General features: G+C 38.9%; 1 protein-coding gene across 2 annotated transcripts in view; it reads left to right on the forward strand.

The window, feature by feature from the left end:
• Positions 1 to 525: 525 nt before the first annotated feature.
• The window catches only part of FBXL17 (F-box and leucine rich repeat protein 17), a 550,690-nt gene continuing 528,291 nt past the window's right edge, over positions 526 to 22,924 (forward strand). The window contains exons 1-4 of one of the 2 annotated variants that reach the window (XM_033178969.1): positions 526 to 736; positions 1,262 to 2,242; positions 15,240 to 15,362; positions 18,222 to 18,479. In XM_033178969.1, coding sequence (XP_033034860.1) covers positions 557 to 736; positions 1,262 to 2,242; positions 15,240 to 15,362; positions 18,222 to 18,479 — 1,542 coding nt within the window. In that variant the 5' untranslated portion in view covers positions 526 to 556. Of the gene's footprint in view, positions 737 to 833; positions 2,243 to 15,239; positions 15,363 to 18,221; positions 18,480 to 22,924 lie in introns of those variants that run through there. The other variant, XM_033178970.1, reaches the window with a different exon arrangement.

Here is a 22,924-nt window from a genome sequence, read left to right on the forward strand (position 1 = left end):
CTAACGGACTGCCCGCATAGCTATTTCCTCTTTCTCATCCGAATCACCAAGGTTTGTCATACAGCCGGCACTGCACCGTCATGTTTAAAATATACAACAGACGGCTAGACAGCATTCCGAGGGTGCAGACAATGAAGTGATCTACAGCTTGTAGCCTGGGTGTTGGATGGCTCATTGGGTGGGGAAGCTGTTATCTTTCCGCTGTGCACAGATAATTTGATATATGCTTTCATTCTGAAATAAAGTTGTGGAAAGGCAGTAGTACGCAACAATTAATAAAACACAAGTGAGTAAACAGTGGTGCCGCACAACCAATCAACCCCTCAAATGACTTGGGTGCTGCACCCACCGGCCGCATCTGCCACTCCGCCCGAGGCGCGGTCAGCGTCCACACCGGCCCTTCCGGCGGAACCCGCCTCGCGGCTTCGAAGTGCCCTCGGTTTCCGAGTCAGGGGTGGTGATGGGGGTGGAAGATGAGGGGAAGAGCCGAGCGGCTACCGGCCAATGGCAGCTCTTGAACTTACACCTCGAGACGTCAGCGCGGCTGTGTAAACGGATGTCACACAGCTGGCTCGGAAGTGTCTCCTCCCGCCTCAGAAAAGCGGCGCACGCCCAGCAGCTTCGGAAAAACCTTAAGCGGCTGGAGGGAGGGGCGCGCGCCGCACCCCCCGAGCCCAGAGCTCCATGCCCTAGACGGCCGGCTTCTTCCCGTAGTGTCGTGTGGCTGCCGTTCCGGGTGAGCAGCCGGGAGCCGGCGTCCCCGCCACGAGCGCGCCACCGCAACTGGCTCCGCCCCCTGCCGGAACGGGCCGCGCGTTCCTGCGGCTCCGAGCAGAGTCGCGGGCGGGCGCGCGCGCCGGCGGCGGATCCGCAGTTAAAATGGTCCGAGCGGGACCCGGCCTTGCCCCCGCTGCCGCGCTGACTGACTGAGCCGGCTGGCCGGCCCGGACTGGTCACCTAGCCGGCAGGCTCGCTCGCTCACTCCCTCGCGTCCCCAAAGCTCGCGCCCATCGTTCTCCCGGCTTCCCTGGGCAAAGCATGTAGCCCCCGTCGGGCACTCCGGCGGCCCGCAGCTTACGCCCACCCCCCACCGTCGCGTGTGTGCCCGTGTGTGCGCAGGGAGGGCGACCCCGCCGCGGGCCGGGGGCCGAGCCAGCGAGCGGCCTGCCCCGCTGCCAGGAGCCCGCCTCTCTGGGTCTCCCTCCCTCCCGTCCCGGTCCCCCTCCTCGGGGTCTTCTATATGGGCCACCTTCTCTCGAAGGAGCCGCGTAACCGCCCGAGCCAGAAGAGGCCTCGCTGTTGCAGTTGGTGCCGCCGCCGACGCCCTCTCCTCAGGTTGCCCCGCCGGACCCCAGCCAAGGTGCCCCCTCAACCGGCGGCACCCCGGAGCCGGGACTGCTTCTTCCGCGGGCCCTGCATGCTCTGCTTCATCGTGCACAGTCCCGGCGCGCCCGCCCCCGCCGGCCCAGAGGAGGAGCCGCCGCTCTCGCCGCCGCCGCCGCCGCCGCGGGACGGGGCCTACGCTGCCGCCTCCTCCTCCCAGCACCTGGCGCGGCGCTACGCGGCCCTGGCCGCCGAGGACTGCGCCGCTGCCGCCCGCCGCTTCCTGCTATCCTCGGCCGCCGCCGCCGCCGCCGCTGCCGCCTCGGCTTCGTCGCCCGCCTCCTGCTGCAAAGAGTTGGGGCTGGCTGCGGCCGCCGCCTGGGAGCAGCAGGGCCGAAGTCTCTTCCTGGCCAGCTTGGGGCCAGTGCGCTTCCTGGGGCCGCCCGCCGCCGTGCAGCTCTTCCGGGGGCCGACACCGCCGCCGGCCGAGCCCCCTACGCCCCCCGAAATGGTGTGCAAGCGGAAGGGGGCCGGGGTCCCAGCCTGCACCCCCTGCAAGCAGCCCCGCTGCGGCGGCGGGGGCTGCGGCGGCGGCGGCGGCGGTGGTGGTGGGGGAGGGCCTGCCGGGGGAGGCGCTTCGCCGCCCCGACCCCCCGACGCCGGCTGCTGCCAGGGCCCGGAGCAGCACCCGCAGCCGCTCTGCCCCCCGCCCTCTTCTCCCACCTCCGAAGGTGCCCCTACCGAAGCTGGCGGGGACGCTGTCCGAGCCGGGGGCACCGCCCCCTTGTCCGCCCAGCAGCAGCATGAATGTGGCGACGCGGACTGTCGGGAGCCCCCCGAAAACCCCTGCGACTGTCACAGGGAGCCGTCCCCCGAAACCCCAGACATCAACCAGCTGCCGCCGTCCATCCTGCTCAAGGTGGGTCTGGGCGACAGGCGCAGGGATGCTCGCTTTCCCCCACCCTCGGCCCCCGCCTCTGAGGCTTTCTCCTCCCCCTGAGCGTGGAGGAGGGGGGTTCCCTGACAGCCTAGGGACATCCGAAGGGGAGACTGGGAAGCCAGTGGGGCCTCTGCGTATGACCTATTTTTTGAAGTAGGAGCACTTGGAGTCTACTGAATATCTTTTAATAGCTTGACTCTGTAACCCACCATTCAGGGTTCAGCTATTATTAGAATCCCAGCCCAGTGGTTTAGAAACTTCGCAGGTATTCTGTGGCGGGGGGGGGGGGATTTAATCGGGAAATTTATACTTAGTGGGTAAAGGCTTTGCGTTAGTATTTGAAGGTCTTCAAACATTACTTTCATGTTTGATGACTGGTAGTTAATGTCAAACAGTTAACTTATTATTGAGCATTTACCATAATCAGGCATTGCACCAAAACTTTATGTATATAATATCCCATTTATTCCTCCAGTTAAAGCTGCGAGATAAATACTTTATTTTATACTAGAAGAAACTGATTTCTCCGAGCTGTGGGCCACTGTTTACAGTAGTGAGTCAGGCAGAAGTGGCCTTTGCTCCTGTGGAGCTGACAGTCTAGTGGGGCTTGAAGTGGTCGAATGACTTGTGCAAGGTCACATACAGAAAGTAAAGGGCAGATCTAGGTCTTGAATGAGGGAATTAAAGACCACCTGACTTAAAAACCCCTTTGTTTATGCTATGTTGTAATGCCCTTCTACAGTTTAACCTTTGCATAAAAGCATACCGATTACCAGAGGTAAGCGCAGATGTATTTTTTGTTGGGAAATGGGTGAGTAGAGGTAGGTATTCTGTATGAACTTTGTGTCATTTTCAACTACCAAGGATATTTTGCAGTTTTGTCAATGCTAGTGACAAACTTTAGTTACATAATAGAGTTTTTCTTAAGTTATTATTAACTTTTTTCCTCTTTTTCTGTCTTCTCCCACCCTACCCTATCTGGAGCTTAATAAATATAAACCATTTTCATTGTGGATGATACTAGAGACTATCCATAAATAATCTTGATAAGAATTTGGCTACTTTTACCGTTACTGAAGTAACTGTCAGTAATACAATTGTTATTGTCACCAATATAGTTTCTGTGACTAGACTTTTTGCATATTTACAGTACTGTGTGTTTGGTTCTTTTTTACTGTGATATTAATGTTCTTGTGAATGTTACAGCAAGAGGGTGGGAAAACTTACATTTCCTTGTGTCAAAATGTAATGATCTAATTCTTATGGAGGTCTACTTGTTGGAAGAGTAATTCCCTACTCTTTGTGTGCGAGGTGCATTTTAGGACAAAGGGAACTTTCTTGAGTCCTTTAAATCACTGGATGATATGGATAAATAAAATATCTACAAATATTTGGTATAGAAATTTGATTGCTGTCTTCTTATTTGGCAAATAAGACTGTTTCAAAATGAACCAAAACAAAGCCAGGTACCTTCTGCTTTTCTGCTTAAACCATTATTTCATGAGGTAAAAAACATTTTAATGCCAAGAAAAAAAAAAAAAAGAGGACATGGTCTCATAATAAAGAGAAACTCTAATAGAATAAAATAAACTTATTCTATTAACACTGCATTGTTCTTTTTCATATTTTTTCCTGAGGATTGTTGAAAACTTTGTCTAAAGGACATATGGGAATTACCATGGACTTGCCCTATTGTGTGTATTTGGACATGTTATGTAGATTTCCATTCCTTGTATTAGAAAACTCTAATAAAGATTCTCTGTCTGAGTCTGATGGTCCTAGTGGTATTCAGCACGAAGTGAGTTGTACTATCTGGGATGAATTGAATTAGTGATTGTTCAGTGTCTGCTAACCCCAGTTTTTGGGTGCAGAGACTCTGGATTCATAGTCTTGTTGAATGCTCTCTCTCCTCCTTTAAGTGCAGTGCCTGGCATATAGTAGCACTCAGTAAATACTTATGAACGAATGTATGATCAGGTGTTTGGAGTCTGGGCTGAGACTCAGGGTGAATATGCCACACCACGAAGAGATATTTCTAAGCAATGTCCATATTCTGACTGGAGTTACTGTTTGAGCCACGGCAGAGCCATGTGGTGGTGAAAGGGTTCTAGCTCTGCTGGTAAGGACTGGAGTTGTTTGACTTGGAGCAGAGAAGACTTAAGGAGCTATGACCATTTTTCTTTTCTGATATTAGAAGGGTTGTTGCATGGAGAGGCACAAGTTCATCATCACTATTGGAAAACATTCTTAGAAATTACACCCTTTTCTCCTGGTAGTGAGTCAATAGCTATTATAATTGTATTGCTTTTGCTTCATCTTGTATGCTATGAAGTTACTATAGCTGTAAAAACAAAAAAAATCAAACAAGGCAGGTAGAATTTGGGAGAGAAATGTGAGGATGTTTAAGAATTTAAAGGATTTTTTTTGAGAAAGCTACCATACTTGCCTTTTTTTTTTTTTTTTTTTTTTAGTGGCAGAAGAGAAAACTAAACAATGTGTTGCATCATAGGCTGATGTTTGGCTCAATATCAGTAAGGATGTTTTTCTTTTGTATAGGTTAATATTACCTGCTTTAAAGCAGTCAAAAATGCATTTTAATATAATAGTTTCTTTAAAAAGTTGTTTAGCTTTGGCAAAATATCCTGTTTTATGCTTATTACCCACATCTTAAATTTCTTCACTTGGATAAACCAAATCTGGATTTAGTCAGTGGCCTGTGGTTTATAACAGCCATATCACTTTTACAAAAAAGATAACAGCTAAAGTCAGGCATGTTTCAGACAAGATGCTACTTGGTTCCAGTGACTGATAAATTAGCCCTTTAAGACCACATAGTCCTTTAACCTTAAAAAAATGATCTAGGCCTCCTAAATTTTTATTTTCTCATTTATAAAATGAGGAGGACGAGGATAAAAATATCCACAAGAAATGTACTTTCACCTCTGGGTGCATGAAGAGTTTGGTGAATCCTTTCCACACACAAAAAAGTATAAAACTGGCAACATTGCCCAAAACTATTTGAACTCTGGAAATCAACCAAAAGCAAAGAAAAACACCGAGAAACATTTATTCTTAGGAAAACTGTTAGAGCTTCAGGTAAGAATAGTGCAAGTCTACAGCATTCTTGCTTGGGCTTCTAATGTGACCTCCTGTCCCAGCACTTTCGGCAAGAACTGTAGTTTGGAAAACCAGCAGCTTTGTTGCCAGAGAGTTGATTCAGTTTGGGGCAATGAATAAAAATCTTTGTCGATAAAATGTACCGAACTTGGTAGGGAAAAAGAAGGAAAAACCATGTATTTGCTCCTTTAAGGTTGTAGTGCCAGTTGGGGTGAGTGGAAGACTAGCTATAAATTAAAAGGCAGACCCTGGAAATGAGAGAATCATAAAGGGATGACCACTCCGCATATCCTGGCATATTGTGAAACTATGCACATGTGTAGGGGAGACCTGAGGTTTTCTAACTTGAGAGCAAGGGCCAAGGCAGATGAGAATTCTCTAAGCTTTGAATGTGCCCTTCTTAACCCACACACAGATTGAAGAGCAGGCTCAAGCTGTTTGAGCATATCTTTGGCATATACATAGCTGAAAACTAAGCTGTTCAGACACAGGATGACTTCCCTAGAAAGCCAGGCTAATATATATATATATGTGAATTAAAATCTGAACAGAAGTAGTCACACTGCCCAGAACACAGATTCCACAGTTTAGGGCCAGACATGCTAAAAGGGTTGGAAATAAACAATTCTGCACTGGCGACCAGGCGTGGTGGCTCATGTCTGTAATCCCAGCTTGAACCTGGGAGGTAGAGATTGCAGGGAGCCAAGATCATGCCGCTGCACTCCAGCCTGGCAACAGGGTGAGACTGCGTCTCACAAAAAAAAGAAAAAAAGAAAAAAAAAAATTATACGCTGGCTGTGTCATCCAAAATGTCCAGTTTCTAACAAAAAATTTTAAGACACGTAAAGAGACCCATACTGAGGGAAAAAGAGACCCATACTGAGGGAAAAAGAAAGCAGTTAATAGAAACTGACTCTGAGGGAGCCTAGATATTAGACTTAGCAGACTTCAAACTGCTATTATAAACATGGTAAAAGAAAGGAAACATTTAAATAATTAGAGGAGAATATGATGACATTGACCCAACAAATTGGAATCTCAATAAAGAGAGCTTTAAAAAAAGTTTTATTCTTTTTGATGCTATTATAAATGGAAGTGCTTTCTTAATTTCGTCTTCAGATGATTCATTGCTAGTATATAAAAATATTTGCGGCTGGGTGCAGTGGCTCACGCCTGTAATCCCAGCACTTTGGGAGGCCAAGGCGGGCGGATCACGAGGTCAGGAGAGCGAGACCATCCTGGCTAACATGGTGAAACCCCATCTCTACTAAAAAAATACAAAAAAATTTAGCCGGGCGTGGTGGCGGGCGCCTGTAGTCCCAGCTACTTGGGAGACTGAGGCAGGAGAATGGCGTGAACCCAGGAAGTGGAGATTGCAGTGAGCCGAGATTGTGCCACTGCACTCCAGCCTGGGCGACAGAGTGAGACTCTGTCTCAAAAAGAAAAAAAAAATTGCTTATTAGCTCTAACATTAATTTTTGTGTTCTCTGGGATTTTCTCTATATAAGATCATGAAATCTGTGAATATAGGATGTTTTAATTCCAGTTCCCCAATCTGGATGCTTTTTATTTATATTCCACGACTAATTGCCTTGGCCAGAATCTCCAGTACAGTGTTGCGTAGAAGTCATGATGCAGATATCCTTCTTTTGTTTCCAATTTTGGGGAAAAACTTTTAGTCTTTTACCATTAAGTATAATGATAACTAGGAGTTTTTGGTAGATGCTGTTTCTCAGGTTTATGAAGTGTTCTCTTATTCCTATATTTCTGAATGTTTTAATCAAGAAAGGGTGTTGGATTTTGTCCAGTGCTTTTTCTTGAGTCAGTTGAGATGATCTTTTTTTTTTTTAAACCTTTATTCTATTAATATGGTGTGTTACATGGGTTTTTTTCATATGTTGAACCATCCTTGTATTCCAAGGGATAAATCCTACTTGGTCATGGTGTATAACCCTTTTACTATACTATGGATTTAGTTTCCTTATATTTTATTGAAGATTTTCACATCTGTATTCATAAGGGACATTGGTCTGTAGTTTTTTGAGATTTCTTTGCCTGGCTTTGGTATCAGTATATGCTGGCCTTATAGCAGGAGTTAGGAAGTGTTATCCCATCCTCTCATTTTTTGGAAGAATTTAAGATAGATTGGTTTTCATTCTGATTTAAGCATATTACTAGTGAGGCCATCTGGTCCTTGTCTTTTCTTTGTTGTAAGTTTTTTTGTTTTTTATTACATATTCCATCTTTTTACTTGCTGTACATCCATTCAGATTTTCTATTTCTTTTGAGTCAGTTTTTATAGTTTATATTCTAGGAATTCATCATCTATTTCATCAATTTGGCAGCACACAATTATAGTATTCTCTTATAATTGTGTACTTTTTGTAAGGTTGATATTAATGTTCCCATTTTTATACATGATTTTAAAATTTGAATCTCTCTTTATTCTTAGTCTAGGCAAAATTGTGTGTGTGTGTGTGTGCGTGTGTGTGTGTGTGCAGGGTCTCTCACCCAGGCTTGAGTGCCATGATGTGATCATAGCTTATAGCTATGTAAATGGAAGTGCAGCCTTAAACTCCTGGGCTCAAGTGGCTTTCCCTCCTCTCAGCCTCCTGAGTAGCTGGGTCCACAGGCATGCTGGCGCATGCCTGGTTAATTTCTTAAATAATTTTTGTAGAGACAGGGTCTTGCTGTGTTTTCCAGACTGATCTCAAACTCCTGGCTTCAAGCAGTCCTGCCACTTTGGCTTCCCAAAGTGCTGGGATTATAGGTGTGAACCATTGTGCTTGGCCTGATCATGTTAAAGAATAAACTTTTGGTTTTGTTGATCATCTGTTATTTTTCTAGTCTATATTTCATTTGTATTAGCTCTATTTTTTCCCCTTGTTTCTGCTTGGTTTGTGTTGAGTTTTTTTTAATAGTTTCTTAAGGTAGAAGTTTAGGTTGCCAATTCAAGATCTTTCTTCTTTTTAAATTTGGTTACTTGTATCTGTATCCCATATATTTTGCTATATGTTTTTGTTTTCATTAATTTCAAATTATTTTCAATTTTCTTTATTAGTTCTTCTTACTTGTTGATTGTTAAATTTTCATGTATTTGTGAAATTTCCAGATTTCCTCCTGTTAGTGATTTCCCCTCCTCTTCCCTCCCCTCGCTTCTTCTCTTTTCTTTCATTTTTTGAAACAGAGTATCTGTATCACCCAGGCTGGAGTACAGTGGTGTGATCATGGCTCACTGCAACCTCTGCCTTCTGGGCTCAAGCAGTCCTCCCACCTCAACCTCTTTAGTACCTTGGATTACAGGTGTGTGTGCCACCACGCCCACCTAATTTTTGTATTTTTTTTTTTGGTAGAAATAAGAGTTTTGCCACATTGCCCAGGCTGGTCTTAAACTCCTGGGCTCAAGTGATCTGTCTCCCTTGGCCTCCCAAAATGCTGGAATTATAGGCTTGAGCTGCCATTCCTGGCCTCTGTCACTGATGTCCAGTTTCCTTTCATTGTCATTGGAAAAGATACTTTGTATGAGCTTAATATTTTAAGATTTGTTGAGACTTGTAGTGTAGTATTTTAGACTTCGGTCTTTGAGAATGTTTTTACGCACTTCAGAAGAATGTGTATTCTGTTTTGTGTAGTGTTCTAGAGATATCTGATAGGCCCAGTTTAAGTTTTGTTCAGGTATTCATTTTACTTCTTCATCTCTTGTCTGGTTGTTCTGTCCATTATTAAAAGTTGTGTGTTGTAGTCTCCAAGCATTAATGCAGAACTCTTTTTATTTTTTTCCTTTCAATTCTGTCAGTTTTTGCTATATGTATTGTTCCATGCTTTTACTCTCAATCTGTGTATATTTTTGAATCTAAAGTGAGTCTCTTGTAAGCAGTTTATAATTGGATTGTGTTTTTAAGTTTCATCCTGTCATTCATTGTGCCTTTCTTTTTGAGACAGGGTCTCAGTCTGTTGTCCTGGCTGGAATGCAGTGGCACGATCACAACTCACTGCAGCCTCGACCTCCTGGGCTCAAGCTATTCTCCAACCTCAGCCTCCCATGTAGCTGAGACCATAGGTGCATACCACTATGCCTGGCTAATTTTGTCTTTTTTTTTTTTGTGGAGACAGGGTCTTGCCATGTTGCCCAGGCTGGTCTTGAACTCCTGAGCTCAAGTGATCCACTCAACACAGCCTCCCAAAAGTGCTGGGATTGCAGGTGTGAGCCACTGTGCCTGGCCTTGGCCCTGTGTGTCTTAACTGGAAAGTTTAGCCCATTTACATTTAGTGTAATTAGTGATAAGGAAATGCATTTACTATTTTATTATTTGTTTTCTCTATGTCTTATATATTTTTTTGTCAATTCCTCTGATGCTGTTCTTTATGTCAGGTATTTTCTAGTGTACCATTTTGATCCCCTTCTCATATGTACATATAATTCTCACATTGTATAAATAAATATAACATATCTAAATATAGTAATATAAATCAAAAGTATAAATACGTTAATATATTTAAATATGTTATATAAATAATTTAAATAATATAACTAAAGTATAAATATATTAATATATTTAAATATGTTATCTTTATATAATGTGAGAATTATATGTATATATGAGAATTACATATATAAATAAAATACAGTAAATAATTATATGTGTATTTCATAGTATTTGCCCTGGGGGTTATAATTAACACTATATATTATAACAATTTAGTTTGAATTAATACCAGTTTAGTTTCAGTGGTATATAAAAACTTTGCTCCTGTATTTGTTGTTAGTGACACAAGTTACAGCTTTGTGTATTTTGTGCCAATCAATATAGAATCATAATTACTGTTTAATGTAGTCTTTTAAATCATATAGCAAAGAGGAGGCATTACAAACCAAAGACACATTAATATGCACTTTTATATCTACCTATGTAAATACCAACAATTACTGGTGTCCTTTATTTCTTTTGTGATTTTAAGCCACTGTCTCATGCCTTTACAATTCAGCCTGATGGACTCTTTATAGCATTTCTTTTAGGGGAAGTCTGCCAGTCACAGACTTCCTCAGTTTTTGTTTATCTGGAAAGATCTTAATTTTGCCTTTATTTTTAAAGGGTGGTTTTACCAGATAGAGGATTCTTGGTTGACAGTTTCCTTTCAGCATTTTGAATATGTTGTCCCACTGCCTTCTGGTCTCCAATGTTTCCAGTGAAATATCAGTTGTTAACGTATTGAGTGTCCTTTTCATGAGTTGCATTTTTCTTGCTGCTTTCAGGGTTCTCTCGGTTTTTGTCTTTCAACAATTTGATTATGATGCATCTTTGATATGGATCTTTTTGCATTTATCCTGCTTGGAATTCATTGAGTTTATGAGCTAGATTAATGTCTTTCATCAGATTTGGATAGTTTTAGCCATTATTTCTTCAAATATTTAAGCCTCTTTCACTCTCTCTTCTTCTGTGACTCCAATTATATGTATGTTTGGTGGTGTTCCACAGGTATGTTCATTTTCCTTCAGTCCACAGACTCGGTAATTTTAATTTTAATTTTAATTTTAATTGACCTATCTTTAGGTTTGCTGATTCTTTCTTCTTTAGAGGTTGATGCTTCTCAAGAAAGAGATATGATTATAAGAGGTGGTAACACACAGCAAGCTTCATTTGGTGGCAGTTGGACAGGATTATATGAGAGGAAAATTCCTTTACAGCATGAAGCTGTGCAGAGACTTACAGTGAGGTAGACCACCACTCAGAAGGGGAGAAGGGCAAGGCAACCCTTCTGGGGTACAGGAGAATTGGAGAGCAGGCTTACCTGTCTGGGTGATTTCACTCAGCAGCATGGTGGGATGTGTAAAAAATTGAGTGTGATACTAGCGGGCTCTTGAGCTAATGAGTCTTATCCTTCAGTGAAGAAATAACCTAAGGACCAATACACAGAGGTCATCTTTGGCTCATTTATATAACACTTCTGCTTGCTCTAATCTGTTGAATCTCTGTGGTGAATTTTTAAATGTCAGTAATTGTATAATTTAGTTCTAGAATTCTTATTTGATTTATTTTCATAATTTCTACTTTTTATTAATATTCTCTATTTGGTGAGACATTTCTACTTGGTTCTCATAATTTCCTTTAGTTCTTTGTCCACAATTTTCTTTAAGTCTGTAAGCATGTCTTAAATTGTTGTCTTTGTCTAGTAAATCCAATGTCTGGTTTTCCTCATGGGCAGTTTCTTTTCATTTCCTTTTTTCTTGTGAATGGACCAGCAAACTGTGGCCCTTCACAGGCCAAATCCACTGTCAGTTTTTGTAAATCGTGTTTTATTGGCACATAGTTGTACACGTTCATTTATGTTTTGTGTGCCAATAAGAGTTTATTTGGTCATCTGGCTAGAAAGATGGAGTGTCTCTCAGAGATACAGCCACCTGTGCTGCTATATGGTTTTGCATGACTGGAGCTGCTTTTATGATAAAATTAAGAAACAGTAGTGGGGATTCCTTGCTTACTTATTGGACCACAGAGTTCTCTTCACCAATTCTTTTGGCCAGAATGGTGGGTTTACTTTTGGGGTCTGTATTGCAGCTCTGCTACTGACATAGCATTTGAGACATAGCCAGTAGGGAGAAAAGAGAAAAGGGAAAGAAAGGAAAACCAAAATGAAGATTCTTCTCACATTCTCTGTCTTGCGGAGGCCCATTTTCCTGGTCCTTTGTCCAGAAAGATAGCTTTTTCTTTGAATTTTTGTTGATATTTACCTCCCGTGCATTTCTGTACAGGGCCACCCTGAGTTCCATGCTAGGGGATTAAAGCGGGGGGAAAAAACCCCAGGAAACTCATCTTTGTTATTGGCCATTCTTCAAATTTTGGTATCCTTCCACAATTCATTACTAATTTTTTAGAGTTTTGAAGTAATTGCTTTTAGTATATTGTCCAGATATTTCAGTTGTAATGCCTGCAAGTGAAAGGCTGTAGTGGGCTTAATACATGTTTGCTGGCATGGGAGACAAATTTGCTGGTGACTTTTATGGTTTTTTTATTTTTGTTTGTTTGTTTGTTTTTTTTTTGAGATGGAGTCTTGCTCTGTTGCACAGGCTGGAATGCAATGGTACGATCTTGGCTCACTGCAACCTCCACCTTCCAGGTTCAAATGATACTCCTGCCTTAGCCTCCTGAATAGCTGGGACTACAGGCACGTGCCACCATGTCTGGCTAATTTTTGTATTTTTAGTAGAGATGGAGTTTCGCCATTTTGGCCAGGCTGGTCTTGAACCTATGACTTCATGGTCCACCTGCCTCGGCCTCCCAATGGGATTACAGGCGTGAGCCACCATGCCTGGCCACTTTTATGATATTCTATACTTCTCACTAGACATGTTGGAGGAAAAGCTGGTTGTGAAGGGAACAGGCAGTTGTTTTCCTAAGGCACAAGATTTAAACATAGTAGAGATTCTAGCTTATATGTCTACAACTTTTGTCCATATAGAGGTAAGTTGTTTCGGTCATAATTATAATTGAAATCATTTATGTATTACAGCAAATCCTTGACTAATAGCCTTTAGTTCAACATCATTTTGTTATAATGTTGATGAGAGAAAAAAAAAAAAAAACAGACAATTCCTAGCCAGGCCCACTGTGTGTGTAGAGTTTGCATGTTCTCCCCATGCCTGCACATGTTTTCTCTGGGTACTCTGGTTTGGTTTCTTCCCACATCGCAAAGCTGTGTACGTTAGGTTGTGTATAAGCTGTGTGCATATGTCTAGATGGTCCCGGTATGAGTGAGTGTAGGTGTGCCCTGTGGTGCATTGGTGCCCTGTCCATTGTTAGTTCCTACCTTGTGCCCTAACCGCTGGTCACCTGCAACCCTGAACTGGGATAATTGGGTAAATAATTATCTTACTTGTTTTTATTAATCTTTTTTAAATGTATAGCTCACATTTATTTCAGTGTTTAATCTTGTGTGATGATTCCTTTAAATTATTATCTTTTATATTCAGTTTTATTTGATTGCCTCAACAGTATCTCTTAGAGTTGGTTCAATTTTGGATCCCAGTGTGGCCCATACATGGTATTTGTTGATATAGCTTTTAATTTTCCAAGATTTGTTTTGGCTCTCATCCTGACCCTAATCATCTTTTTATGATGTAACTTTTAAAAATTATTTTTTAGAGTAGATGTTATTTTGGAATAATTTTATTTTTATTGTATATATTTAAAATATGTGGTGTTTTGACATGGAATACTTTTAGATTTATAGAAAAATTGCAATGATAGTACAGAGATTTCCTCTGTATTCCTTATCCAGTGTTGATGAAAGCAGTCAAACTTTGTAAAATATTTGAAGAGATTTACTCTGAGCCACATGTGAGTGATCAGTGGCCTGTGACACAGTCCTCAGGAGATCTTGAGAACATATGCCCCAGGTGGTTGGGCACAACCTAGTTTTGTACATTTTAGGGAGACACGAGACATAAGACATACATTGGTTCGGTCCAGAAAGGAGGGACAGACTGGAAGTCAGGGCTTCCAGGTTATAGGTAGTTAAAAGATAAAAGGTTGCATTCTTTTGGGTCTTTTATCAGCCTTTCACTGAATACATAATTTACACCTGAGGGGGTATAGAGGAATAATCACTTATGCCTTAGTCTGACTCAGAGAACCTGCATTTTTATATAAACAGTCTGGCAGAGGAAGCAATCACATATGCATTTGTCTCAGGTGAGCAGAGGGATGAGGGTGTTCTGTCATCATTTGTCCCACATCTGTGAAGAGAAGCTATCAATTTACATGGTCAGGGTGAAATTCAACAGAATTGCTTTAGGATCAAGATCTTGAGGTCCACAGAGAATTTCCTTGTGGTCAAATAGTGAGGGAAGTACGTAGCTTTTTTTTTTTTTTTTTTTTTAATCCTTGTAGCTATCTCATTTAGGAATAAAATGGGAGGCAGACTTGCCTGATGCAGTTCCCACCTTGACTTTTGTCTTTGGCTTAGCGATTTTGGGGTCCCGAGACTTATTTTCCTTTCATACCTGTTTGCTTTCCCTGATTTTATTTTCTTCTGACACTGTAGTACATTTGCCAAAACTATGAAATCAGCATTGGTACATTATTGTTAGCTAAACTCCAGTCTTTAGGTGGTTTCACCAGTTTTTCCATTAATGTCTTTTTCTGTGCCAGGGATCTAACTGGGTAACATTAGTTGTCATTCTTTCTTAGTCTCCTCTGGATTGTGATACTTTCTGTCTTTTGTTGTTGTTTTTCATGACCTTGAATTTTTTGAGGAGTTTTGATTCAGTATTTTGTAGAATGTCCCACATTTGGTATATATATTTTCTTTATTATTAGATTGGGGTTATGAATATTTTGGAAAAGATACCATAAAGGTTAAGTACCTTTCTTATGATTTACTTTTTTTTTTTTTTCTTAAATCACATATGAAAAGTTCTCGTGGCTCCAAGGTCAAGCTGTAAAACTTCAGAGTAATCTCAAGTTTATCATTCTTTCTTCCCTAGTCTTTTTTCCCTTCCCAGAAAGGTAAATAGTTTTTTTTTTTTTAATTAGTTTTTGGTTTATGCTTTCAATTCTTTGTTGTTGTTTTTTTTTAAAAATATAAGCAAACACAAAGATGTACATGGACACACATGTCAGTACATGCCTGTTCTCTTCCCCTCCTCTTCTTACAGAAGAGATAACATCAGTTCGTTTTTTGCTCCTGTATCATAGTTTCTCTTTAAGGTGGTCTCTTTCAGTGACTTACAGTAATGGCCACTTTTATTCAAGAAGGTTTTCTTTTTAAAAAGTTAACTTTTTCTAACTATAATAGAAACCTCTTCCTGTGCCTTGAAAATGTTTAGCACATATTACATGGTACCGTTTTTTATTCACAGATATTTTCCAATTTGTCACTGGACGAGCGTTGCCTTTCTGCATCATTGGTTTGCAAGTACTGGCGTGACCTTTGTTTAGACTTCCAGTTTTGGAAGCAGCTGGATCTTAGTAGTCGTCAGCAGGTATGGAATTGAATTCTAAGTAACACTCATATGACCTACTCAAAAAATATCTTTATTCCTCTTCAGAAATCTTTACTTTCTTCTTGTTTTTTAAGATAGTTCAAATGACTATCATCTACAGTTTCGTGCTTTTGTAGTTTTTTGTGTATGTGATTTCAAGTTAAAGCTAGATTCTCATAGTAAACAAGATGGTTTTTCATGTAGATCGGTAATTTAGGGTTGCTTTTTAATTCTTTTTGTCTTTGTCTCTTTTCATTACCTTTTCAAAAAGTTATTAAACTTCTTTCTGTGGGAGATCATATTACAAATAGTTTAATAGTAGAAAATGATGGCAAACATATCTGTAGCACTGCCTCTGTGCTGTGTACTATTCTGAGGACTTTATACATATTAATTCATTTGATACACCCAACAACTCTGTGAGTATATACTATTATTTTTTCTGTTTTACAGATGAAGAAATGGAAGTAAAATGGGCTAAAATAACCTTTTTTTTTCCCTTAACTTTCCTTTTGGTGGACTTTCTAGTCTTCCTGTTGCTTAGCTGCTTAATATGTTTATTATATAGGGGCATAAATTAGGAAAAAAGAGTTTGTAGTGTTTATTGCAAACAGTTTTTTGGACTTGTTAGATTCCATTTTTAAAACTTGATGACATTTGGCATTAGAAGTTTGTAAAAATATCAATAAGAATAGCATTTTATTGAAGTACTAAACCTGGTCTAAGTTCTGCCATGGTATATTACTACTGGTGTGCTGATAAATGTTTAGCAACTGGCTTTAAAAAAAGCTCTGATTTGTAATATTTGCCAGTTTCTATTACATAAATACTCCCACCATGACCAATGTCAAGCTACACGTTATGCCATTGAATACAGATTTGGAAAGAGGGGCACACTATAAACTCTTGTGAGTTGCTACAAGCCAGCTCCAGCACACTGGTAGTGTATGTGTTTGTGTGTGTGTAACACACACTTTAACCCAGTTAAGCAAGCTCACGAGGATTTGTGTATAAGTTGTTCCCTTTCTGTTTTTCTGCTTCATTGGTAAGAGATTAAAACAATTAAGATAATTGTTATTTACCTGCTTGGGTTCATGATATTTATGTCCAAGGAGAATGGTGAGGGAGTTAGTTGTGGGCAGTAGAATGGAGAGCAGATATGTGTAAAGCAATCTGTTGGCTTGCTACATCATTGCTCTTGAATGTTTGAGTTATTTATTATGAACTCAGACTAAGAATAGCTTCCTCTCCCATCCCCAACCCCCTCCCCACCCAGCCCGCTGCTGGTGGTAAGGTGTGGAGATGAAAAAGTAAAAAATGAAAGGAGAGGTATGTCAGAGTTTTAACTTTTCTGAGAACTGTGTTTATGTTGTTTCCAACAAGTGTAAACAAAGATAGTTTTATCTTTGGCTTTTACTCCAAGTGCTGCTTAACAGTGTAGTTCTTTCCTTCTATTCTAAATTTCATTTGCATTTTCTGTCTCCATTATTTTTACTGAAAGGACTTAATAACGTTAACTTTGTTTTGTATTTTGGAAATGTGGTGATTGGTCACAGAATATATAGGCTAGTTTTAAAACAAAAATTCAGATGACTATCTGAGTTTTTCACTAGATGAATTGAGTCTTCTGTGAAAAGCTTTTTGATGTGGACATTTCTATATAGTCTTTGGTGTTTTGATATGCAAAATAGTATATTTTCTAACCTATGAATTATATGTGAGGTACTGTTTCTCATAGAAACAGTAAAAGATTAAAAAACTTATGTGCTGTGGTATCATCTGGTATCAAGTATAAAAGTAAAGATTCATATAACATTATTACTGATGTATACTATTTCATGGGTTACAAATGGAAAGTGAAACATTGAAAATCTCAATATAGTTTTGTTTGTGGTGAGTTTTTGCTGAATTTGAATTTTCCCGCGAAGGATAGGTTTTTTAGGCTTTTAACAAAATGAATACATATCCTTTGTTGGTGTTTTCTGACACCACTTCTGACATCAAGTATGTGGAGTTTTTCCACACTAACAAATAATTTTCTGACACTAACTGGTTGTACAACAATTTAATTCAGCTAATTCCCAGAGGTATCATTGAGTTTAAGGGCTCAGTCCCACAAGACTATCCACACTTCAGATGTCAGTTGCAAGTCCCAGAAGCCACCTGAACTTCTCAGTGACAAATTATAAACTTGTGAGTTCCCTTAATTTCTTTCTCGGTTTTGATAATTAGTCACAACTATTCACAGAATTGTGGAAAATACTTATTATATTTACTGGTTTATTATAAAAGATATAGCATATAGCTCAGGGCCAGCCAACTGGAAGAGATGCAGAAGGCAGGGTATGGAATATACCTCCCTCTCAGCACTGTGATGTGTTTACCATCTGAATCTCTGTCATTTGAGTTTCTGTAACCCAATTTCCACCTTCCCTCCTCTCCTGTAAGTAGTGCTGAAAGTTATCACCCTTTAATCAAGGGTTTAGTTTTTCTGGTAAAAACTAAACCCTTCAGTCCCCATCCTGAAGCCATCTAGGCCTCCTACTCTAAGTCACTTCATTAGTATGAACTCAGGTATGGTCTAAAGGACTTGTTATGAATAACTAAAGAAATTCTATTGCTTAGGAAATTCCAAGAGTTTTGGGAAATCTGTGGCAAGAATTCAGAACAAAGACCAAATACAACATTTTTGTTATAGCAAATTCTTGTTATGCTTCAATATTAAGGTGGTTTCTCTTTTGATTGTATTGTTCATGCTGTAATCTAATTAGTATATTGTTTATTGTGGAACATTTAAAGAATGGAAAATAAGTTTTTGTTTTTAGCAAAAGCTTAAATTTATTGCTTTTTCTCTTCCAGGTCACTGATGAATTATTGGAAAAAATTGCATCAAGAAGTCAGAATATAATTGAAATCAACATTTCTGATTGTCGCAGTATGTCTGATACTGGCGTATGTGTTCTAGCATTTAAATGTCCTGGACTTCTTAGGTATACAGCCTACAGGTGTAAACAACTTTCTGACACCTCTATTATTGCGGTTGCCTCTCACTGTCCTTTACTTCAGAAAGTGCATGTAGGCAACCAGGACAAACTTACTGATGAAGGACTCAAGCAGGTAAATTTTAGCATTTATAAAGTGATTTTACTTGAATTGATTCAAAATGTTTTCTAGCAACAACATTTTAAATGGTTATGTTAAAAATAATTCCCAGAGACTCAAGTGAGTCGTCTTTTTTACCTATTAATGAATATTTGTTTAGATTAGTTAACTAGAGTGCCATGGTTATAATCAGTAAATTAACTGCTATGTTTTATAGTGAGAGCCTGAACTTCTGTGACCAGCCATTTTATAAATTTATGCTTTTGTTACTTAAATTTTTTTTACCACATTTTGCTTTGGGCAACTGCGTAGTTTGGGTCAGCATGAGGTTTTAGAAATTAACTTTTAATTCCCCTTTTATTATACTAGATGACATACATGCTTAAATATCTAAATGTTGAAGGGATAAATGGAAGTCCAAATTGAAGATTATAAAAGTTAGAACAAAGGGCTAATTACCTATATTTGGTACAATAAGGGGTTAAAAATAGTATTATGCATACTTTCTGTTAATTACACTTCCGTTGGAAATGGCATTTAAGGTTTCTTGGCTCAGAGTGGATTATTTATTCAACAGATGAATATCCTTAAATTTAAACCTTATATATTAATTAACTGAAAGCTTGGTATGAGAAGAAATTTGGGAAGACTCTATCCTAAATAGTGAGTACTGAGTGTGTCAGTACAACTTATATATTAAGAATGTTACCAACTTATAAGGGAGCCTATTTTGTTTGCAAAGGCATATTGTGCAAAAAGACTTACTTGTTTTAATATTTTTCTTGATTCATTTCTGCTATGTACAGGATTATTTACTAGCAAAGCATTTCATGAAGTTCTTAAACATATTAAATTTTTTATGAAGAAATATATATTTTGTGTATATAGCATGATTTTATTTACTTTGATGGAAATTTCTCAGCAATTTATCTTTCACAATGAAACATTTCAAAAAGGTGTATGTATTAAGAACTGGAATAAATCTATTTCATATTTAATTCTGATATAACACAAATAGGTAATAGTTTAGCAGACTTCTTAGGGTATACCTAGTAATTTTTGTGAAAAAGAGTAAGATTGTAGTCATGGTTGAAGTAGAGAAGGAGCAAAATTTAATATGCCAATCAAGTATTATGAATTTATCTTATATTTACAACTTTGAGAGTAATCATGTAAATCTTCCCTAGAATGTGAGGTGTTTTGGAGCCTGTTACTTAGATGTTTCCTTCAGATATTTATGGTTTCTGAATTATGAATTAGTTACATGTGAGGTAATATTCTGATAAAAGTAGCAAAACAATCAAATTTTTTTCCCCTTAGGTAGTTTTCTTCGTAAGTAATTATGTAGGATCTCATTGCAGTGTAGAGAATATTTTCCTATACTTAAGACTGCTGTAGCAGGGTATGTTTGATTTCATAATAGACTCTTTCCTCTGATGCAATAGTGTTGTAGGTATAGTAGAAAGAGAATGGCTTTCATATATACATAAAATAGAAATTAAGTTTTATGAAACAATACATATCCTTATGTGCAATGCACATTGCTATTATCTATTCTGTTCTATTATGTTAAATGTTGGCCTTGACCCACTCACTAAATTAATGTTATGACCTAGTGATATTTCATAAATCCAACTATGGATTTGTATTCTGGTTTTAATAAACTAACAATGTTATGTTAAAATGTATAATAGAGTTACAAAAGCCAAAGAGGGAACTGGCCATAATTGATGACTTTTTTATTTTTTCTTGAACTCATTAATTTAGCAATTGACTGAATTGTTGATTTTACAGATTCAGTTGTTGCAGGATTCTGTTTTTTTCCTCTTCTGTCAGTAAAAATTGACAAATGTTTTAGAATGATATATGTAAATTTTATTGATAATTTCTTTAAAATATATTTTCTTTATAATTGCTATAATTTTGATTGACTTTAGCAGATACCAAATATGTGTGCCTTTTGAATTCTGTCAGTTTGTTTACAAAAAGAGTTGCTTAGAGCATTTCAATTAGGAGCTCTAATAGATGTAGACTCTAATGTTTTAAATATCGGATTCTACTTAACAATATTTCTTAAACATGGTGAAGCACCTAAAAAAGTCAGGCTGGTTTTGGCTAAATACTATCCTCTTTGTGAAGTACCACCCTGAAATATTTATATTTTTATTTTCGTAATAGTTACTCAAAATAATTTAACCAGTGGAATGTGTTTCTATTATATATATATATCTTTTAAAACTACAATCATGTATCTAGGGGAAAAATCTATTTAGGAATAAGAGGCTGTTTCAATTTTCTGAAGTTTTGTTATCATCTAGCACTTGCCAGCAAACAAATGATAATTGTAGTCAAAGTATTAAAATGTATCTAAGAAATTGTGTACATTAAGTTACTATTTTATGTGACTTAATTATATGCAGTTTTAGCAATTTAACATTCCAACTCATGGTGAGCAGTAGAAATTTCTGGAAATAAGTCACTGTAGGCTTTTTTCAGAAAAAATGGTACAAAAATAATAAATGTTACATTAGTAAATTTTGAAATCTGGCTATACTATCAATTTTTAGGTCTTTAAAAATAACTGTGTAGAGTAGTATCAGGAAAATGTTGGAGCAAGCAGCTTCAAAACCCTACGTCTCCATAAAAACATTGAAAAACAAGCCTAAAGTATCAGATCCAACTTTGTTAGAACTCTGGAAATGTCAAAGGTTTATAGTAACCAAAGAAATGCTGAGACAATGTTACTATGTCTCAGGTGGAAAGGTGGAAGGAATACTTTGTGGCTTTTTTACTTGCCTGTGCTTCACCCCTTCCCCAGCTTGGCAACAGTCTTGAAGATGACAGTCCATATTCCCAGTGTGGGGCTCAGATCCCTGGTTCCAGAGGGAGCAGAGCAGACCTTATTTGCAAATTATTTGTTTGTCTGATCAGCCTACCTGAGAGCTATTTGAAGGGCTGATGCAGGTGCTTGTATATGTTTTACCTAATTTAGAACACAGTCAGGGAAGAAAATTGTGGACATTGGTTGAGCACATTATAAAGCAAATGAAAAAAACTTGCTTTTGGGCAAGCTTCTTTGGGCAATAGATTATGGTGAGACATACAATTGACCTAGGAAAAAGAGCCTGGGAGAGAGTTTGTTTTTATTTTTGTTTTGAAATTATGACAATCAGCCTCAGTGTACAGAAGGGAATTTAGAAAGCTGCATGCATGCCCAGGGCAGAACACATGTTCAGGAAAGACCTAAGAAGACCATAAAGTTTATCACTGTGTGCTTGCTAGACCCAGTACAAGCAGGAAGTAAAGGCCAAGGCAGAGTTGTGAATGGTATGGCTAAGTCTTAAAGGAATATCCCAGCACAGAGCCAGTCTGCAAAGACTAGGATAAGTGCTTTTTTTTGTTTTGTTTTAGTTTTGTTTTTAAGCTTTGGCATCCAAGGAAATCTCTTTCAAAATACTGGCTGAATGCAAGCTAAGCCTTGATTAATCAAAAGCAGTGAAGCGTGGGGAGGTGGGGAGAATCTAATTTCCCAAGTTACCACATTATAATCTAATGTTTTAATATTTAGTTTTCAACAAGAAATTACAAGGCATGTGAAGAAAAAAGTATTGCCCATTAAAACAAAAAAGAATAAATAGAACCCATTCTTGAGGAAGCCTGGACATTGGATTTACTAGATAAAGATTTTAAATCCATTATCTGAAATATGCTCAAAGACATAAAGGAAACCATGGCCAAAGAACTGAAGGAAATTAGGAAAATAGTGTATGAACAAATTGAGAATATCAATGAAGAGCTAGAAATTATGGAAAAAAAAAACAAATAGAAATTTTGGAGCTGAGAAGTACCATAAATGAAATAAAAAATTTACCAGAGGGATTCAAGAGCTGATGTGAGCAGGTAGAAGAAAGAATAAATGAACCTGAAGATAGGACAATTGAATTTATTGAGTCTAAGAAACAGTAAAAAGAGTGAAGAAAAGTAAGTAGAGCCTAAGAGATGGGTGGGACATCCATCAAGCAGAAGAGCATTCACATTTTAGTAATTCCAGAAGGAAAGGAGAAATAAAAGGGACAAGGAGAATATTTGCAGAAATAATGACCCAAACTTCCAAAATTTGGTGGAAGGTATGCATCTATACATTCAAGAAACTCAACAAACTGAGGTAGGATAATGTCAAAAAGATACAAACTGAGACACATTATAGTCTAATGTCAGTAGTCAAAGACAGAATCTTGAAAGCAGCAAAAGATAAGTGACTCATCACATACAAGCACTTCTCAATAAGATTTACAACTGTTTTATCATCAGAAACTATGGAAGCCAGAAAGCTGTGGGCTAACAATATTTAAAGTGTCAAAAGAAAAAAAAGTCAAACAAAAATTCTATATCTGTCAAAACTATTAAAGAATAGGGGGCCACTCAGGGGGACGTTAAGATATTTTCAGATAAGCAAAAGC

This window comes from Trachypithecus francoisi, unplaced genomic scaffold (assembly GCF_009764315.1).
Source record: "Trachypithecus francoisi isolate TF-2019V2 unplaced genomic scaffold, Tfra_2.0 Lachesis_group2, whole genome shotgun sequence".
Classification (NCBI taxonomy): domain Eukaryota; kingdom Metazoa; phylum Chordata; class Mammalia; order Primates; family Cercopithecidae; genus Trachypithecus; species Trachypithecus francoisi.